Here is an 18,034-nt window from a genome sequence, read left to right on the forward strand (position 1 = left end):
CAGGCACGCACCACTGCTCCTCATTTATGGAAAACTTTTTTTGTTTTTAATAAATTTCTTTTTTTTTTTTTTTTTTTGAGACAGAGTCTGCTCTGTCGCCCAGGCTGGAGTGCAGTGGCACGATCTCGGCTCACTGCAAGCTCCCCCTCCCGGGTTCACACTATTCTCCTGCCTCAGCCTCCCGAGTAGCTGGGACTACAGGCGCCCGCCACCACGCCCAGCTAATTTTTTTGTATTTTTAGTAGAGATGGGGTTTCACCGTGTTAGCCAGGATGGTCTCAATCTCCTGACCCTGTGATCTGCCTGCCTCGGCCTCCCAAACTGCTGGGATTACAGGCGTGAGCCACCACACCTGGCAATAAATTTCTTTTAATTTATTTGTACTTTTTTTTTTTTTGAGACAGAGTCTATCACCCAGGCTGGAGTACAGTGACGCTATCATAGCTCACTGCAGCCTCCAACTAATAGGGTCAAGCGATTCTCCTGCCTCAGCCTCCCAAGTAGCTGGGACTACAGACACTCACCACCATGCCTGGCTAATATTTGTATTTTTAGTAGAGACACAGTTTTCCCATGTTGGCTAGGCTAGTCTCGAACTCCTGACCTCAAGTGATCCACCCAGCTCAGCCTCCCAAATTGCTGGGATTACAGATGTGAGCCCGGCCCAGAGTCAGTTGTTTTTGTTGTTGTTGTTTTAAGAAAGGGTCTGCCGGGCGCGGTGGTTTACGCTTGTAATCCCAGCACTTTGGGAGGCCGAGGCAGGCAGATCACGAGGGCAGGAGTTTGAGACCAACCTGACCAACATGGTGAAACCCTATCTCTACTAAATATACAAAAATTAGCCTGGTGTGGTGGCACATGCCTGTAATCCCAGCTATTCAAGAGTTTGAGGCAGGAGAATCGCTAGAACCCAGGAGGTGGAGTTTGCAGTGAGCTGAGATTGCACCACTGTTCTCCAGCCTGGGTGACAGAGTGAAGATTCCATCTTAAAAAAAAGAAAGGGTCTCATTCTCTCTCCCAGGCTGGAGTGCAGTGGTGCAATCACAGCTCATAGACTTCTGGCCTCAAGCAGTCCTCCTGCCTCAGCCTCCTGAGTAGCTGGGACCACAGGTGAGTGCTACCACGCCTGGCTAATTTTTTATTTTTTGTGGGGATGGAGACGTATGTTCCCCAGGCTGGTCTCAGCCTCCTGCTGTCAAGCAATCCTCCCACCTCAGCCTCCCAAAGCACTAGGATTATAGGCATAAGCCACCATGCCCGGCCAACTCAGTGTTTTAACCACTGCACTCCCTGCCGGTCACATGAAGCAGTGGCTGTGAGCACGTTGGTGGGACACCTGGGACACCACCCTATGACTCATGTATGCAGCAGAAGCCAGGGGGCTGAGGCCTGATCACTGGGTATCTTCCCGCTGGGTAACCCCTGAACCAGCTTTTTCAAACAAGGGCCTTGAGAGTGGGAGAATGTGGAAGGAAGAGGCCACCCCTCTGCTGTGTACAGCACCCACACTCACCAAGTGACAGGGGACTTTGTAGAGATGAGAGTTTGTTTTTTTTTTTTAGACCGAGTCAAGGCTGCAATGAGTTCTGATCACACTGCTGCACTCCAGACTAGGCAACAGAGGGGGACCCTGTCTCAAAAAAAAAAAAAAAAAGAAAGAAAGGAAAAGAGAGAGAGAGAAGGAGGAGGCTGGGTGCAGTGGCTCACACCTGTAATCCCAACATTTTTTTCGTTTGAGAGGGAGTCTCACTCTGTTGCCCAGGCTGGAGTACAATGGCAGGATCTCTGCTCACTACACCTTCTGCCTCCTGGGTTCAAGCGATTCTCCTGCCTCAGCTTAGCAAGGAGCTGGGATTACAGGCACGTGCCACCACGCCTGGCTAATTTGTGTATTTTAAGTAGAGACGGGGTTTCCCCATGTTGGCCAGGCTGGTCTCGAACTCCTGACCTCAGAGGATCTGCCTGCCTCGGCCTCCCAAAGTACTAGGATGACAGGCATGAGCCACTGCGCCCGGCCAGCGAGACTTTGTTTAAGGACTTTGCATGCTGCTGGTGTGACTCCCGCTGGGATGGACATCACTGCTCCCCAAAGCCTTAAGTGCTCATGGCCTCCACTCACCCTGGGGTCACTTCCTCCCTGGGTTCCAGGCTGGGCCACACACTCCCAGCTTCCTCTTTGCCAGGGGAAGTTTCTAAAAGGTGCTGGCTAAGGGCCCCTCTGGAGTCCGTCAGTTTCCAGCCTCAAGGCCATCCTCCACAGCTGCCATTCCTCACTTAGCCCCACAGTCCCTGAGTCCTGTGGTTGCACATCTGTGTGTTATGTCACCCGGTCCAAGGCAGTGACACGCCCTGAAGCTTGTTTATTCTGAGTTTCCAGGAGCTGTCTGCTGGGGACACTGCCCTGGGCCAGGCTGGACTCTTTCTCCCCTGATTCCTGTAGGACTGCTCCCGGGACACCTCTGCAAGACCACACTTTCTCTCCCAGGCCAGGTCTAAGGGAGCATCTCTTCTGGGTTCTTTTGCATCCTTCTGATACTTTTTTTTTTTTTTTTTTTTTGAGATGGAGTCCCGCTCTGTCACCCAGGCTGGAGTGCAGTGGCACAGTCTGGGCTCGCTGCAACTTCCACCTCCTGGGTTCAAGTGATTCTCCTGCCTCAGCCTCCTGAGTAGCTGAAATTACAGGTGCCCGCCACCACACCTAGCTAATTTTTGTGTTTTGGGTAGAGACGAGGTTTCGCCATGCTGGCCAGGCTGGTCTCAAACTGCTGACCTCAGGTGATCCAACCACCTTCAGCCTCCCAAAGTGCTGGGATTATAGGGGTGAGCCATTACACCTGGCCTGGGCCACAAACATTTGTGTGTTTGTTCATTTGTTTGGTTGGTTGGTTGGTTTTTTGAGACAGAGTTTCACTCTTGTCGCTCAGGCTGGAGTGCAATGGTGCAATCTTGGCTCACCGCAACCTCCGCCTCCCAGATTCAAGCAATTCTCATGCCTCAGCCTCCCGAGTAGCTGGGATTACAGGCATGCACCACCATGCCCGACTCATTTTGTATTTTTAGTAGAGACGGGGTTTCTCCATGTTGGTCAGGCTGGTCTCAAACTCCCGACCTCAGGTGATCCGCCTGCCTCGGCCTCCCAAAGGGCTGGGAGTACAGGTGTGAGCCACCGCAACTGGCCTGGGCCACAGACATTTAATTCTTTAAGTGTGGAGCTTACGGGCGGCTTCCTGGAGGAGGTGACAGCCTAGGTGTGCCTTGAAGGACGGATGTGGCAGGCAGAGGGTGACGGTGGGAAGAACCTTGAAGAGCTCAAGCGGCCAGGGAATGGGGACTGAGATGAGGGCAGAGGAGTGGCAGGACTCAGTCAGGGAGGGCCTTGTATGGCTGGGCTGTAAAACTGGGCTTTTTCCTAAGGGCAGTGGGGAGCCCTGGAGGGTTCTAGGCAGGGGAGAGACGAATTTTAGTCTGAAGCCTGGTTCGCTAGGCCATGTGGGGACTGCATGGTGACAGATGGGAGGAAACAGTCTGGACCTTAGGTGTGAGCTGAGAAAAACCAAGTCATCGAGAACGGGATCCCCACACTCTGGGTTTCAGTCTCCTCCCAGCAACCCAAGGGCCTCCAGCCCCTGACGCCTCTGACGCTGGGACAAGAGTTTTGCTGCCTGCAGTTGAGGTGCAAGGCGGACCTTAGCTGTCTGCCTCTGAAAGCTCCCAGTGTCCTGGCAGGGGGTAATTAGCCAAGCCTCACAGGGCCAGGGACAAGGACATGCTTGTTTTTCCAAGCCTGCTGTCCCACTGTGAAAATCAACATTCTTTTGTGTCCTTAAAGGGATATTAGGCTGGGTGGGTGGCTCACACCTGTAATCCCAGCACTTTGGGAGGCTGAGGAGGGCAGATCACCTGAGGTCAGGAGCTTGAGACCACAACATGGTGAAACCCCGTCTTTACTAAAAATATAAAAATTCCCTGGGCATGGTGGCGGGCGCCTGTAGTCCAAGCTACTCAGGAGGCTGAGGCAGGAGAATGGCATGAACCCAGGAGGCAAAGCTTGCAGTGAGCCAAGATTGCTCCACTGTACTCCAGCCTCGGTGACAGAGAGAGACTCTGCCTCAAAATAAATAAATAAATAAATAAATAAATAAATAAATAAATAATAAAAAATGAATTACCTGGGTGTGGTGGCTGGTGCCTGTAATCCCAGCTACTTAGGAGGCTAAGGCAGAAGAATTGCTTGAACCCGGGAGGCGGAGGCTGCAGTGAGCCAAGATCACACCATTGCACTCCAGCCTGGGCAATAAGAGCGAAACTCCAGCTCAAAAAAAAAAAAAAAAAAAAAAGTGGGGGGGACACCTGTCAGGTAGTGCAGGGCAGAGGGACTGTTCCTGTACAAAGCATTTCACCCTCGCCTTTTCTTGCTGATTGGGCAAGAAGAAGACGCCACGATCTTGGTCCAGAGTGGTCAGCTCTGATAAAAGATTTAGCAAAGGCCAGGCACAATGGCGCACACCTGTAATCCCAGCACTTTGGGAGGCTGAGGCAGGAGGATCACTTGAGCCCAGGAGTTCAAGACCAGCCTGGGCAACATAGCAAGACCCCATGTCTACAAAAAAATTAGAAAATTAGCCGGGTCTGGTGGTGCCCACCTGCAGTCCCAGCTACTCGGGAGGCTGAGGCATGAGGATTGCTTGAGCCAGGAGGTTGAGGCTACAGTAAGCCATGATTATGCCACTGTACTTCAGCCTGGGTGACAGAGCAAGACCTCATCTCAAAAAAAAAAAAAAAAAAAAAAAAAAAAAAAAAAAAAAAAGATTTAGCAAGGAGGAGGAAATGGCCAAAGTGAAGTTTTTGCGTCTTTGGCAGGAGGATGTCTATGAATGTCATCAGTGAGCTGGTGCCTGTCCCCCTCTACCCTGGAGCTGAAGGCAGCTTCTACATAAACCCTCCTGGGGCCTGCTCCGTGACTCAGTTTCCCCATCATGTGCTGCTGCCTTTTTTTTTTTTTTTTTTTTTGAGACGGAGTCTCACTCTGTCGCCCAGGCTGGAGTGCAGTGGCACGATCTTGGCTCACTGCAATCTCCACCTCCCAGGTTCACGCCATTCTCCTGCTTCAGTCTCCCAAGTAGCTGGAACTACAGTCGCCCGCCACCACGCCCAGCTAATTTTTTGTATTTTTTTTTTTTTTGAGACGGAGTCTCGCTCTGTCGCCCAGGCTGGAGTGCAGTGGCCGGATCTCAGCTCACTGTAAACTCTGCCTCCCGGGTTCATGCCATTCTCCTGCCTCAGCCTCCCGAGTAGCTGGGACTACAGGCGCCCGCCAACTCACCCGGCTAGTTTTTTGTATTTTTAGTAGAGACGGGGTTTCACCGTATTAGCCAGGATGGTCTCGATCTCCTGACCTCGTGATCCACCCGCCTTGGGCTCCCAAAGTGCTGGGATTACAGGCTTGAGCCACCGCGCCCGGCCATTTTTTGTATTTTTTTAGTAGAGATGGGGTTTCACCGTATTAGCCAGGATAGTCTTGATCTCCTGACCTCGTGATCCACCCGCCTTGGGCTCCCAAAGTGCTGGGATTACAGGCGCGAGCCACGGCGCCCAACCGTGCTGCTGCTGTTTTTTTTTTCTCTTTCGTTAAGGCTTCCCCTCCACCCTCCCTGCAGGGTCACTGGACTGGTGCCCCGTGCAGGGAGGTACACCAGAGTGTGGTCTCGGACCTCACAGTCCTTTCTGCTCGCTCATTGACCTGTTTGCAACTCTGGACTCACAGCCGACATTGCAAACTGAGGTTCCCAGAGTAATTCTAACCCTTTGGGAATCGCCCCACCTCCAGACCGTGAACACGCCAAGGGCATGGTCCATCAGTCCAGGTCACCCTTGTGTGCCACTGGATGCATGAAGGAATGTTGACATCAGCCTAAGGTCCTGCGTCTGCTCCCAGTAGCCTGATGCCAGGACCTCAAATTGCAGGCTGAGAAGAGAACATAGGAGATGAGCCTTTTAGAAGGCTAACCAGAGGGTCAGAAGACTTGGGCTCCAGCCGGGTGTGGTGACTCACGCCTGTAATCCCAGTACTTTGGAAGGTCGAGGTGAGAGGATCACTCGAGGCCAGGAGTTTGAGATCAGCCTAGGCAACACAGTGAAACCCCGTCTCTAAAAAATTAAAAAATTAGCTGAGTGTGATGGTGCATGCCTGTAGTACCAGCTATGCAGGAGGCTGAAGTGGGAGGATTGCTTGAGCCCAGGAGTTCGAGGCTGCAATGAGCTATGATCACACTCCAGACTAGGCAGCAGAGAGAGACCTTGTCTCAAAAAAAAACCAAAAAAAAAAGAGAAGAGGAGGCTGAGTGCAGTGGCTCACACCTGTAATCCCAACACTTTGTTTGTTTATTTGTTTGTTTGAGAAGGAGTCTCACTCTGTCGCCCAGGCTGGAGTTCAGTGGTAGGATCTCAGCTCACTGCAACCCCTGTCTCCCAGGTTCAAGCGATTCTCCTGCCTCAGCCTCCCAAGTAGCTGGGATTACAGGCGCCCGCCACCATGCTCAGCTAATTTTTGTGTTTTTAGTAGAGACGGGGTTTCACCATGTTGGCCAGGCTGGTCTTAAACTGCTGACCTGCCCACCTCGGCCTCTCAATGTGCTGAGATTACTGAGCTACTGCACCCAGCCTTGTGATTCCAACACTTTGAGAGGCCAAGGTGGGAGGACTACTTGAGGCCAGGAGCTTGAAACCAGCCTGGGCAACATAGTGAGACCCTGTTTCTACCAAAATGAACAAATTAGTCAGGCATGGTGGTGCACGCCTATAGTCCCAGCCACTCAGCAGACTGAGGCCAGAGGATTGGTTGAGTTCAAGACTGCAGTGAACCATGACTGTGCCACTGCAACAGAGGGAGACCCTGTCTTGAAAGAAAGAAAGAAAGAAAGAAAGAAAGAAAGAAAGAAAGAAAGAAAGAAAGAAAGAAAGAAAGAGAGAGAGAGAGAGAGAGAGAGAGAGAGAGAGAGAGGGAGGGAGGGAGGGAGGGAGGGAAGAAAGGAAGGAAGGAAGGAAAGGAAAGAAGGAAGGAAGGAAGGGAAAGAGAGAGAAAAGAGAGAGAGGAAGGAAGAGAGAGAGAGGAAGGAAGGAGGAAGGAAGGAAGGAAAGAAAGAAGGAAGGAAGGAAGGAAAGGAAAGAAGAAAGGAAGGAAAGGAAAGAAAGAGAGAGAAAAGAAAGAGAGGAAGGAAGAGAGAGAGAGAAAGGAAGGAAGAAGGAAGGAAGGAAGGAAGGAAGGAAGGAAGGAAGGAAGGAAGGAAGAAAAGAAGGAAGGCAGGCAGAGGAAGCACCAGGAATTTGCATGCACAGAGGAAGGCCATATGAGGACAGATCAAGAAGGCAGCCGCCTGCAAGCCAAGGAGAGAGGCCTCAGGAGCAACCAACCCCGCCAACACCTTGACCTTGGACTTCCAGCCTCCAGAACTGTGAGAAAATAACTTTCTGTGGTTTGAGCCACTCAGCCTGTGGTATTTTACTATGGCAGCCCAAGCTGACTCATGCACCAGGAATTTCCACGGGACTGTGTCACACTTGCAAACGTCATTTGTGACTATGCTGGTGGGAGGACAGCAGATCTGGGGACCAGGCTCTGCAGCCTTCCCAAATGCAGCTTCCTGCGATTCCATTCTTCCACTTTGGCAGTCGATGAGTCAGTGGAAGATATGCAAACACGGAGCTAAAGGAAGATCTGGAAAGGAGGAGATGCACTGGGGAGCATGAAGGGCATTTGGAGCCCCGCCCCGTCCTTTCCCAGGCCCCTGGAGCCCGTCCAGCTGACTACAGGCACCACTGAAGAGCAATAGAAAAATTAGCCGGGTGCAGTGGCACTTGCTGTAAACCCAGCTTCTTGGGATGCTGAGGCACAAGAATCACTTGAACCCAGGAGGTGGAGGTTGCAGTGAGCCGAGATCACACCACTGCGCTCCAGCCTGGGCGACACAGTAAGACCCTGTCTTTTTAAAATTTATTTATTTATTTATTTATTTATTTATTTATTTATTTAGAGACAGAGTCTGGCTCTGTCGCCCAGGCTGGAGTGCAGTGGCGCGATCTTGGCTCACTGCAAGCTCCGCCTCCTGGGTTCACGCCATTCTCCTGCCTCAGCCTCCTGAGTAGCTGGGACTACAGGTGCCCGCCACCGTGCCCGGCTAATTTTTTGTATTTTTAATAGAGATGGGGTTTCACCGTGGTCTCGATCTCCTGACCTTGTGATCCGCCCACCTCGGCCTCCCAAAGTGCTGGGATTACAGGCGTGAGCCACCGCGCCCGACCAAGACCCTGTCTTAAAAAAAAAAAAAAAAAAAGTCTGGGTGCGGTGGCTCAAACCTGTAATCCCAGCAGTTTGAGAGACCGAGGTGGGTGGATTACCTGAAGTCAGGAGTTCGAGACCAGCCTGGCCAATATGGTGAAACCCCATCTCTACCAAAAATACAAGAATTAGTCAGGCATGTTGGCACACACCTGTAATCCCACCTACTTGGGAGCCTGAGGCAGGAGAACAGCTTTTAGGTTGGGAGGTGGAGGCTGCAGCGAGCCAAGATCGTGCCACTGCGCTCCAGCCTCAGTGACAGGGGGTCTGTCTTTAAAAAAGAAAAAAAAAGGTGCCCAACAGTATCTAGCACAGCAACTCCTCCACTGCATCGAGGCTGCCTGCCTGCCCACACTCAGCGGCAAGCTTCTGTCTCTCCAAGTTTCTTGTCGGCCTGAGGCCCAGCAAAGAAAGCCGGTGTGTCGTGAGTCCCCTCTCCCCACTGACATTCCTGACAACTCCCCATCAGGAAGGGAGTGCTGGGGCTGGAGACTGGTCATCCCTCTGGCCCCTTTGCCCTGGGTTTGGGATTCGCACCCAGAAGACCCATGGAAACATTAAGACCCCAGTCACAGCGGAGGCTCCAGGTCGGTGAAGGGGGCGGTGAGGTCTCCAAGCCAGGGTATGGGTGGGGTTGGGGGTCTGTAGGTCAGGGTGGGGGTGGGGTGGAGTGGGGTCTCTAAGCCAGAGTATGGGTGGGGGGTCTCTAGGTAAGAGTGGGGGGTGGTGAGGTCTCTAAACCAGGGTACAGATGGGGGGGTTGAGTGGTTTCTTGTTCAGGGTGGGGTGGGGTGGAGGTCTCTAAGTCAGGGTGGAGTGGGGTGGGGTCTAGTCCTGGGTTCTGTTCCCAGCTCCGCTGGGCGACTTTTATACAGGTTTCTTCCCCAGCCATCCCGGTCCTTGGTTTGGAAGATGAGGCGGGGGAGGTGTACGTGCATGGTAAATTGCGCTTGGTTTAGATTACAAAATAACGTGCATATGAAGTGGTTCTACGATGTATAGGCATGACTTTAGGATAAGAAAATACACATCTATGTGAAGGACGCCTGGCTTAAAAAATAGAACTTTCCAAGTACCTTCGAATCCCCTAGTTTCCCCTCTCCATTCCCTCCCCTCCCTAAACATACCTGCTTAACTGAATTTTGGTTTTCTTTCCTTTGCTTTTCTTTCTTTTTTTATTTTCTTTTCTTTTTTTTTTTTTTTTTTTTGAGACAGAGTCTTGCTCTGTCGCCCAGGCTGGAATACAGTGGCACGATCTCGGCTCACTGCAACCTCCGTCTCTCGGGTTCAAGCAATTCTCCTGCCTCAGCCTCCCGAGTAGCTGGGACTACAGGCGTGCGCCACCACACCCAGCTAATTTTTGTATTTTTAGTAGAGATGAGGTTTCACCATGTTGGCCAGGCTGGTTTTGAACTATTGACCTCGTGATCCACCCGCCTCAGCCTCCCAAATAGCTGGGACTATAGGCAAGAGCTACCACGCCCAGCCGCTGCTTTTTTTTTTTTTTTTTTTCTGTTAAAATTAAATTTGTTCACTTTACAAAGTGATCCTTCACTTTGCAAAGTAATTTCAGAAGAGTGGTAAATAAGCTGTCGTTATGCATTTAAAATACAGATTTATTTTTAATCCGAGTTTTCAGGGAAAGTAACTTAGAGTGAGACATACTTGCTTTAAATAACAAATCTATAAATGACACAAATCAGTATGTTAGGATGCTAGAGGACCCTGGAACATTTCGATTCAATGTCTTCATTTTAGGAAACAGGGAATTAAAGGTTATCTGTGGCAATCTGGAGATGCCGGGAACCCAACACAGGTCCCCTGGAGATGGAGAGGGAAACAGAGGCAGTAAAGGAAGCCCCTCTACTTATGTGGGCTTCTTGGACCAGAACAGCTGCATGTCTGGATGTGGTGGGCTGTGAAATGATCCCTGCCTTGCTTGGTGGCGGGGGTGGAGGTGGTAGCCAGCTCAGCTTGGGACCTTCTCCAAGGACCAACTGTGCCCCTGGGCCCTGGCCTCCTGCACCTTTGGGTCCCACCAGTGAGCCTGGCTCTGCAGGTCCTCTACTCTGGGCGTGCCCTCCTTGGCCCTGGTCTCCTTCCCTGCATGTGCTCTGCCGGCAGCCAACCACAGTGCCCCCTGCAGGCAGGTGCATGTCCCTGCAAACACAACCCAAGCTTTTCTTCCAAAGTCATATTCCAGCCTTCTTAAGAGTGTGGGTTTGGGCTAGGCGCAGTGGCTCACGCCTGTAATCCCAGCAATTTGGGAGGCCAAGGCGGGTGGATCACAAGGTCAGGAAATCAAGACCATCCTGGCCAACATGGTGAAACCCCGTCTCTACTAAAATACAAAAAAAAAAAAGAAAAATTAGCCTGGCGCGGTGGCACCAGCCTGTAGTCCCAGCTACTAGGGAGGCTGAGGCAGGGGAATCGCTTGAACCCGGGAGGCAGAGTTTGCAGTGAGCGGAGATCCCGCCACTGCACTCCAGCCTGGGCAACAGAGTGAGACTTCATCTCAAAACAACAAAAACAAAACTGTGGGCCTGTCGCCGTGGCTCACGCTTGTAATCCCAGCACTTTGGGAGGCCGAGGTGGGCAGATCACGGGGTCAGGAAATCCAGACCATCCTATCTAACACGGTGAAACCCCGCCTTTACTAAAAAATACAAAAAATTAGCCGGGCGTGGTGGCGGGCACCTGTAATCCCAGCTACTCGGGGGGCTGAGGCAGGAGAATGGCGGGAACCCGGGAGGCGGAGCTTGCAGTGAGCCGAGATTGCGCAACTGCACTCCAGTCTGGAGGACAGAGCGAGATTCCCTCTCAAAAAAAAAAAAAAAAAATGTGGATTTGGGGTCGGTCGGGTGCCGTGGCTCACGCCTGTAATCCCAGCACTTTGGGAGGCCAAGGGACGCAGATCACTTGAGGTCAGGAGTTTGAGACCAGCCTGGCCAAAATGGTGAAACCCTGTCTACTAAAAATACAAAAATTAGCTGGGCAAGGTGGCACACGCCTTGTAATCCCAGCTACTCAGGAGGCTGAGGCAGGAGAATCGCTTGGTTGAGGTTGCAGTGGCCACTTCTCTTACTCTGAGCAACAGAGGGAGATTCTGTCTCAAACAAACAAACAAAAAAAGAATCCATGAATCCTGTTTCCCCAGGAAACCGCCCATGGCTGCAACTGGTTCTCCGGAATACTCTTTCCTTCTCCTACCCACCGTCCAACCAGGCTGAGGCCACAGATACTTGGAACTCCTCATCCCTGTCCCTACTTTTTTTTGCCTCAAATAAGAAATCAGGTGACACATCAGACTCAGGTCCCAGGGAACTCCCTGGGAAATCAGACACAGGCAGCCCAAGGGTGTTTTTTTTGGTTTGTTTTTTTGTTTTTTGGGGTTTTTTTTTGAGACGGAATCTCACTCTGTCTCCCAGGCTGGAGTGCAGTGGTGCCATCTCAGCTCACTGCAACCTCCGCCTTCCTGTTCAAGCGATTCTCCTGCCTCAGACTTCCAAGTAGCTGGTACTACAGGTGCACGCCACCATGCCCGGCTAATTTTTTGTATTTTTAATAGAGATGGGTTTTCACCGTGTTAGGCAGGATGGTCTCCATCTCCTGACCTCATGATCCACCCACCTCCGCCTCTCAAAGTCCTGGGATTACAGGGGTGAGTCACTGTGCCCGGCCCCAAGGGTGTTTTTTTAAAGACAGAGGATATGGGATGGGGTGGTGCAGCCTCGCTTAGAATCCTCATCCTCAAGGTCAAAAAAAAATAAGAAAAAAAAAAATTGAGTTAAGTCCAGGTGTGGTGGCTCATGCCTGTAATCCCAACACTTTGGGAGGTGGAGGCAGGTGGATCACCTGAGGTCAGGAGTTCGAAACCAGCCTGGCCAACATGGTGAAACCTCGTCTCTACTAAAAATATAAAAATTAGCCAGGTGTGGTGGCCTGTGCCTGTAATCCCAGCTACTCAGGAGACTGAGGTAGGAGAATGGCTTGAACCCAGGAGGCAGAGGTTGCAGTGAGCCAAAATCATGCCACTGCACTCCAGTCTGAACTACAGAGTGAGATTCCATCTTAAAAAATGAAATAAAATAAAATAAAATAAAGCAAAATCCAATGCCACTGGAAACCAGAAAAAGGAAGAAAAAAAAAGACTATTGGAAAAAAATATAGAATCTCAGTCCTGTGTCCAGGCATCATGGCTCATGCCTTTCCCAGGGCTTTGTGAGACCAAGGCTGGAGCATCACTTGAAGCCAGGAGTTTGAGACCATCCAGGGCAACATAGCAAGACCCCCATCTCTACAAAAACTGGGTTTTTTTTGTTTTTTTTTTTTGATGAAATTTTGCTCTTGTTGCCCAGGCTGGAGTGAAATGGCACAGTCTTGGCTCACTGCAACCTCTACCTCCTGGGTTCAAGCAATTATCCTGCCTCAGCCTCCCTAGTAGCTGGGATTACAGGCACCCACCACCACGTCCAGCTAATTTTGCATTTTTAGTAGAGATGAAGTTTCACCATGTTGGCCAGACTGGTGTCAAATTCCCGACCTCAGGTGATCTGCCTGCCTCAGCCTCCCAAAATACTGGGATTACAGGCGTGAGCCACCGTGCCTGGCCGAGATCTCCTTTTTTTATAGGGCTCCTCTCACAGTGCCTGGCTCGCTGCAAGTGTTCAGTAGAGTACAGGGATTGTTACTCACACAGAGTGAGGATTGCCACTGTATTTGTTTGTACCAGAGGCTGGAGTGGAGGTTAGGAAACCACAGGGCATTCCTAGTGTCTAACCAGCCAGGGCCAGCAGACTTTCCATCCTTCCTTTGGTGCAAACGCCCTGACTGTTGACTCATTCCCCGAACCTGAGGTCTGCAGCCCCACCCCCCAGCCACACCACTTCCCTATTAGCATGGCGGCCCCTCTGGTCTCTGCCGTTCTAGCTTCCTGTCCATGCCTCCTGGTTCAGCCCAGACGTGGCCACGGTCCATCCTTCACTCCCCTGGGAGGACAGATCTGGCTCAGGGCTGTCTGCAGTCTTGAATCCCTCTCGTCTCTCCTCTCTCCGCTGAAGCCAGGGTAAAGCACACACCGCACAGCCTGGCCCACAGCAGGACTGATTCTAGTACGTTCCCAGATGGTCTATGTCAGCTGGGAATGCTTGACTTCCTGTTTTGTTTTCCATCAGCAATCTTAAACCAGAACTTTCTTTCCCATAAGAACGATTTCTTCAGGTTGCTGACACGGTGACATCACTTTGAAAAGGAGGGAAAGTTGGAGCACTTTTTATTTAGATTAGAATTTAAAATGATGCCAGGCAGGGTGGCTCAAGGGTGGATCATTTGAGGTCAGGAGTTCGAAACGAGCCTGGCCAACATAGTGAAAATCCTTCTCTACCGAAAATACAAAAATCAGCCGGATTTGGTGGTGGGCGCCTGTAATTCCAGCTACTTGGGAAGCTGAGGCAGGAGAATCACTTGAACCCAGGAGGCAGAGGTTGCAGTGAGCCGAGATTGCACCACTGCACTCCAGCCTGGGTGACAGCCTGAGACTCCATCTCAATTAAAAGAAAAAAGAAAAAATTAAAATGAAAGGCAGTCCAGGAGGCAGTGGAGGTTAGAAGTCCCGGCCTGGTGGTTCAAATCCCTCCCGAGGCACTTGCTGGGTTCCTGGTTTGAGGCAAATCTCTTCCGGCTTCACTCCACTTTTCTCATCTATAAAAATAGGACTAAGTCAGGTGCAGTGGTGCGAGCCTCTAGTCCCAGCTACTCAGGAGGGTGAGGTGAGAGGATGGCTTGAGTCCAGGAGTTCAAGGAGTGAGCTATGATCATGCTACTGCAGTCCAGCCAGGGCAACAGAATGAGACTCTGTCTCGAAAATAAATAAATAGACTGAGTGCAGTGGCTCATGCCTGTAATCCCAGCACTTTGGGAGGCCGAGGCGGGCGGATCACGAGGCCAGGAGATCGAGATATCCTGGCTAACACGGTGAAACCCCGTCTCTACAAAAAAAAAACAAAAACAAAAAAATAGCCGGGCGTGGTGGCGGGCGCCTGTAGTCCCAGCTACTCCGGAGGCTGAGGCAGGAGAATGGCATGAACCTGGGAGGCGGAGCTTGCAGTGAGCTGAGATCGCGCCACTGCACTGCAGCCTGGGCGACAGAGCGAGACTCCGTCTCAAAAAAAGAGAGAGAAGAGAAGAGGAGAGGAGAGAAGAGAAGAGAACAGAAGAGAACAGAAGAGAACAGAAGAAAGGAGAAGAGAACAGAAGAAAGGAGAAGAAGGGAAAAGCAAAGTCTCCCTGCCAAGTCACCTTGAAAGGCCAATTAAAATTTCCTCCAAATACCACGCGGGAGGCGACAGCAACCGAAACATTAAACTGCTTCTGGTTCCTAGCAGCTGTCGGGGGTTTCTTTCCTTCTTGGCTCGGCCTAGAAACTCATATTTTATTCATGAAAACTGAGGCCCTGGGAGGCCTGGGCATAAACAGGATGTAAATATTTGCGGGTGGTGACGGTGGAGAGGTGGTATTTGGGCAGGAGCTGGCTAAAGTAGGGACATCCAGGACAATGCTTACCTGGGGACCCGCCTACCTCCGTGCCTGCTATAGGCTGGGGTGGGGGCGTATGCAGGCTGTGCCGCTGGTGGACTATGAGTGGGACTCCAGTGCCCTTGAAGTGAGTCAGGGGATATTGATTGCTTAACCTTCCCGGTGCATTCCATTTTCCCAATCATTGGGATCCTTTTTTTTTTTTTTTTTTTTTTGACAGAGTCTAGCTCTGTCGCCCAGGCTGGAGTGCAGTGGCTCACTGCAACCTCTGCCTCCGGGGTTCAAGTGATTCTCCTGCTTCCGCCTCCCAAGTAGTGCCCACCATCACACCTGACGGGGTGGCTTGCTTGCTTGCTTTCCTTCTTTCTTTCTTTCTTTTTTTTTAAGACAGAGTTTCACTCTGTCAACCAGGCTGGAGTCCAGAGGCATGATCTCGGCTCACTGCAACCTCTGCCTCCTGGGTTTAAGTGATTCTCCTGCCTCAGCCTCCCAAGTAGTTGGGATTACAGGTGCCCACCACCGTGCTCGGCTAATTTTTGTATTTTTAGTAGAGGCGAGGTTTCCCCATGTTGGTCAGGCTGGTCTCAAACTCCTGATCTCAGGTGATCCACCTGCCTCAGCCTCTCAAAGTGCTGGGATTACAGGCGTGAGCTGCCACACCTGGCCTTGTTTCTTGATGGTATCTCTTCCCACTGTCTCACCCCACAGCCTGCACAGTGCATCCCTGCACCTAGGATAGTCCCTGGAGCATGAGTTGTAGTCTTGGTTGGAATCTCAAAGATTCAGAATTTTCCTTTTTTTTTTTTTTGAACCACTTGAACCTCCCCATCCCAGGTTCAAGCGATTCTCCTGCCTCATCCTCCTAAGTAGCTGGGATTACAGGTGCCCGCCACCATGCCCAGCTAATTTTTGTGTTTTTAGTGAGAGACGGGGGTTTTGCCATAGTGGTCAGGCTGGTCTTGAACTCCTGACCTTGTGATCTGCCCACCTTGGCCTCCCAAAGTGTTTGGATCACAGGCGTGAGCCACTGTGTCTGGCCTTTTGTTTGTTTGTTTGTTTGTTTGTTTGAGACAGGGCCTTGCTGGATCACCCAGGCTGGAGTGCAGTGGTACAATCAGAGCTCATTGCAACCTCGAGCTCCTGGGCTCAAGCAATCCCCTCCACCCTCCCCATCTCAGCCTCCCAAGTAGCTGGGACTGTGGGTGTGTGCTGCCTGCCTGGTTTAGGATTTTCAGAATGACACCCTGCATCCAACAGCCTCAGGTATAAGGAAAACATTTCTACCTGTGACACAACCTTCTTGGAATAGACACCCTCCGGGCTTCCCGAAGAATGTGGTGAGCGTGTCTGCACAGAAGCGGGCGTGCTAAAACGGAGCATGGTTTAAGATGCCCATGGCACCTTCTTCAAGTAATGAGATCCACACTTGGAGATTTCTGCGGTGAGGAACATAAAATACACCCCCCAAATTGGAGCGCCAGCTGGCCAGATTAGACTGAGGTACACTGCTCTATTCCCAATGGATGTGGTGTTGAAATGGTGGATATAATCTTGTTTTGAGAATAATGAGATTGCTGTTGAAAAGGAATATCAACTACTTAGGTGAGGTGTCATCTTTTCTTACACGAAATTAATCACCCCCTAACTGATCCTGTGTGGACATGTAGATTTTTTTTTTTTCCAGTATAGAACTTCTTAGCTTAAAGTGGGCTGGCTGTCGAAATATCTCATGTCACAGAGAACCCATCAGGAAGAAGAAGGAAAAAACCCCGATCTGCTGAACAGCCTAAAAACAGCGTGCTGGGGCACTCAGGTTGCTGGCAGGAAAGTCCTCAATCTCCACTCACAGCCCGCTGACCCTGTTTTTTTTTTTTTTTTTTTTTTTTTTTTAAGATATGCTCTCATTCTGTTGCCCAGGCTCTGGAATGCAGTGGTGCAATTATGGCTTACTACAGCCTTGACCTCCTGGAGTCAAGCAATCCTGCCACTTCAGCCTCCCAAGTCGCTGGGACCAGAGGCCCACGCTACCATGCTCAGCTAATTGTTGTTGTTGTTAGAGATGGGGTCTTGTTGTGTTGCCCAGGCTGGTCTTGAACTCCTGGGCTCCAAAAATCCTCCTGCCTCAGCCTCCTAGGTAGCTGGAACTACAGGCACACACCACCACACCTACTTTTTTTTTTTTTTTTAAATACAGAGTCTCACTCTGTCACCAGACTGGAGTGCAGTGGCGTGATCTTGGCTCACTGCAACCTCTGCCTCCCAGGTTCAAGCAATTCTCGTGCCTCAGCCTGGCTAACTTTATATTTTAGTAGAAACGGGGTTTCGCCATGTTGGCCAGGCTGGTCTCAAACTCCTGACCTCAAGTGATCTGCCTGCCTTAGCCTCCCAAAGTGCTGGGATTACGGGCGTGAGCCACCGCAACTGGCCTAATAATTTTTAAAAATTTTTATTATTACTTTTTTCTTTTTCTGAGATGGAGTCTTGCTCTGTCACTCAGGCTGGAGTGCAGTGGCACGATCTGGGCTCACTGCAACCTCTGCCTCCTGGGTTTAAGCAATTCTCTGCTGCAGCCTCCCAAGTAGCTGGGATTACAAGTGCCCACCACCAAACCCAGCTAATTCTGTATTTTTAGGAGAGACGGGGTTTCACCATCTTGGTCAGGCTGGTCTTGAACTCCTGACCTCGTGATCCACCCACCTCGGCCTCCCAAACTGCTGGGATTACAGGCGTAAGCGACTGCGCCTGGCCTAAAAATTATTTTTTATAGAGACAGGGTCTTGCTATGTTGCCCAAGCTACTCTGGAACTCCTGGGCTCAAGTGGTCCTCCCACCTCAGCCTCCCAAAGAGACATAAAAAATAATAATAATAACGGCTGGGCGTGGTGGTTCATGCCTGTAATCCCAGTACTTTAGGAGGCCTAGGTGGGCAAATCACGAGGTCAGGAGTTCAAGACCAGCCTGGCCAAGATGGTGAAATCCCATCTCTACGAAAAATACAAAAAATTACCCCGGCCTGGTGGTGGTGTTCGCCTGTAATCCCAGCTACTCGGGAGGTTGAGGCAGGAGAATCACATGAACCCAGGAGGTGGAGGTTGCAGTGAACCGAGATCGTGCACCCCTCTCCAGCCCGGACGACAGAGTGAGACTCTGTCTTGAGGAAAACAA

The 18,034-nt window shown here is 51.0% G+C and overlaps 1 protein-coding gene across 1 annotated transcript; it reads left to right on the forward strand.

Annotated features, from left to right (window-relative positions):
• The first annotated feature begins 4,827 nt into the window (after nucleotides 1-4,827).
• On the forward strand, nucleotides 4,828-16,019 carry LOC140710588 (uncharacterized protein C9orf85-like). The gene is made up of 3 exons (XM_073012614.1): nucleotides 4,828-4,883; nucleotides 6,402-6,569; nucleotides 15,428-16,019. Exons 1-3 carry the CDS (start codon nucleotides 4,828-4,830, stop codon nucleotides 15,606-15,608), a joined length of 405 nt encoding a protein of 134 aa, XP_072868715.1. The 3' UTR covers nucleotides 15,609-16,019.
• The last annotated feature ends 2,015 nt before the right edge of the window (nucleotides 16,020-18,034 follow it).

This window comes from Chlorocebus sabaeus, chromosome 28, assembly GCF_047675955.1.
Source record: "Chlorocebus sabaeus isolate Y175 chromosome 28, mChlSab1.0.hap1, whole genome shotgun sequence".
NCBI classification, from domain to species: domain Eukaryota; kingdom Metazoa; phylum Chordata; class Mammalia; order Primates; family Cercopithecidae; genus Chlorocebus; species Chlorocebus sabaeus.

What these genes read in the sequence shown, in the direction of transcription:
- LOC140710588 (XM_073012614.1), top strand. Translation starts at nt 4,828, where the DNA reads ATGGCCAAAGTGAAGTTTTTGCGTCTTTGGCAGGAGGATGTCTATGAA. An exon ending in GATGTCTATGAATGTCATCA is followed by an intron (nt 4,884 to 6,401) that starts GTGAGCTGGTGC and finishes TTGTTTGAGAAG; the next exon opens with GAGTCTCACTCTGTCGCCCA. An exon ending in GTGTTTTTAGTAGAGACGGG is followed by an intron (nt 6,570 to 15,427) that starts GTTTCACCATGT and finishes AGTAGAGGCGAG; the next exon opens with GTTTCCCCATGTTGGTCAGG.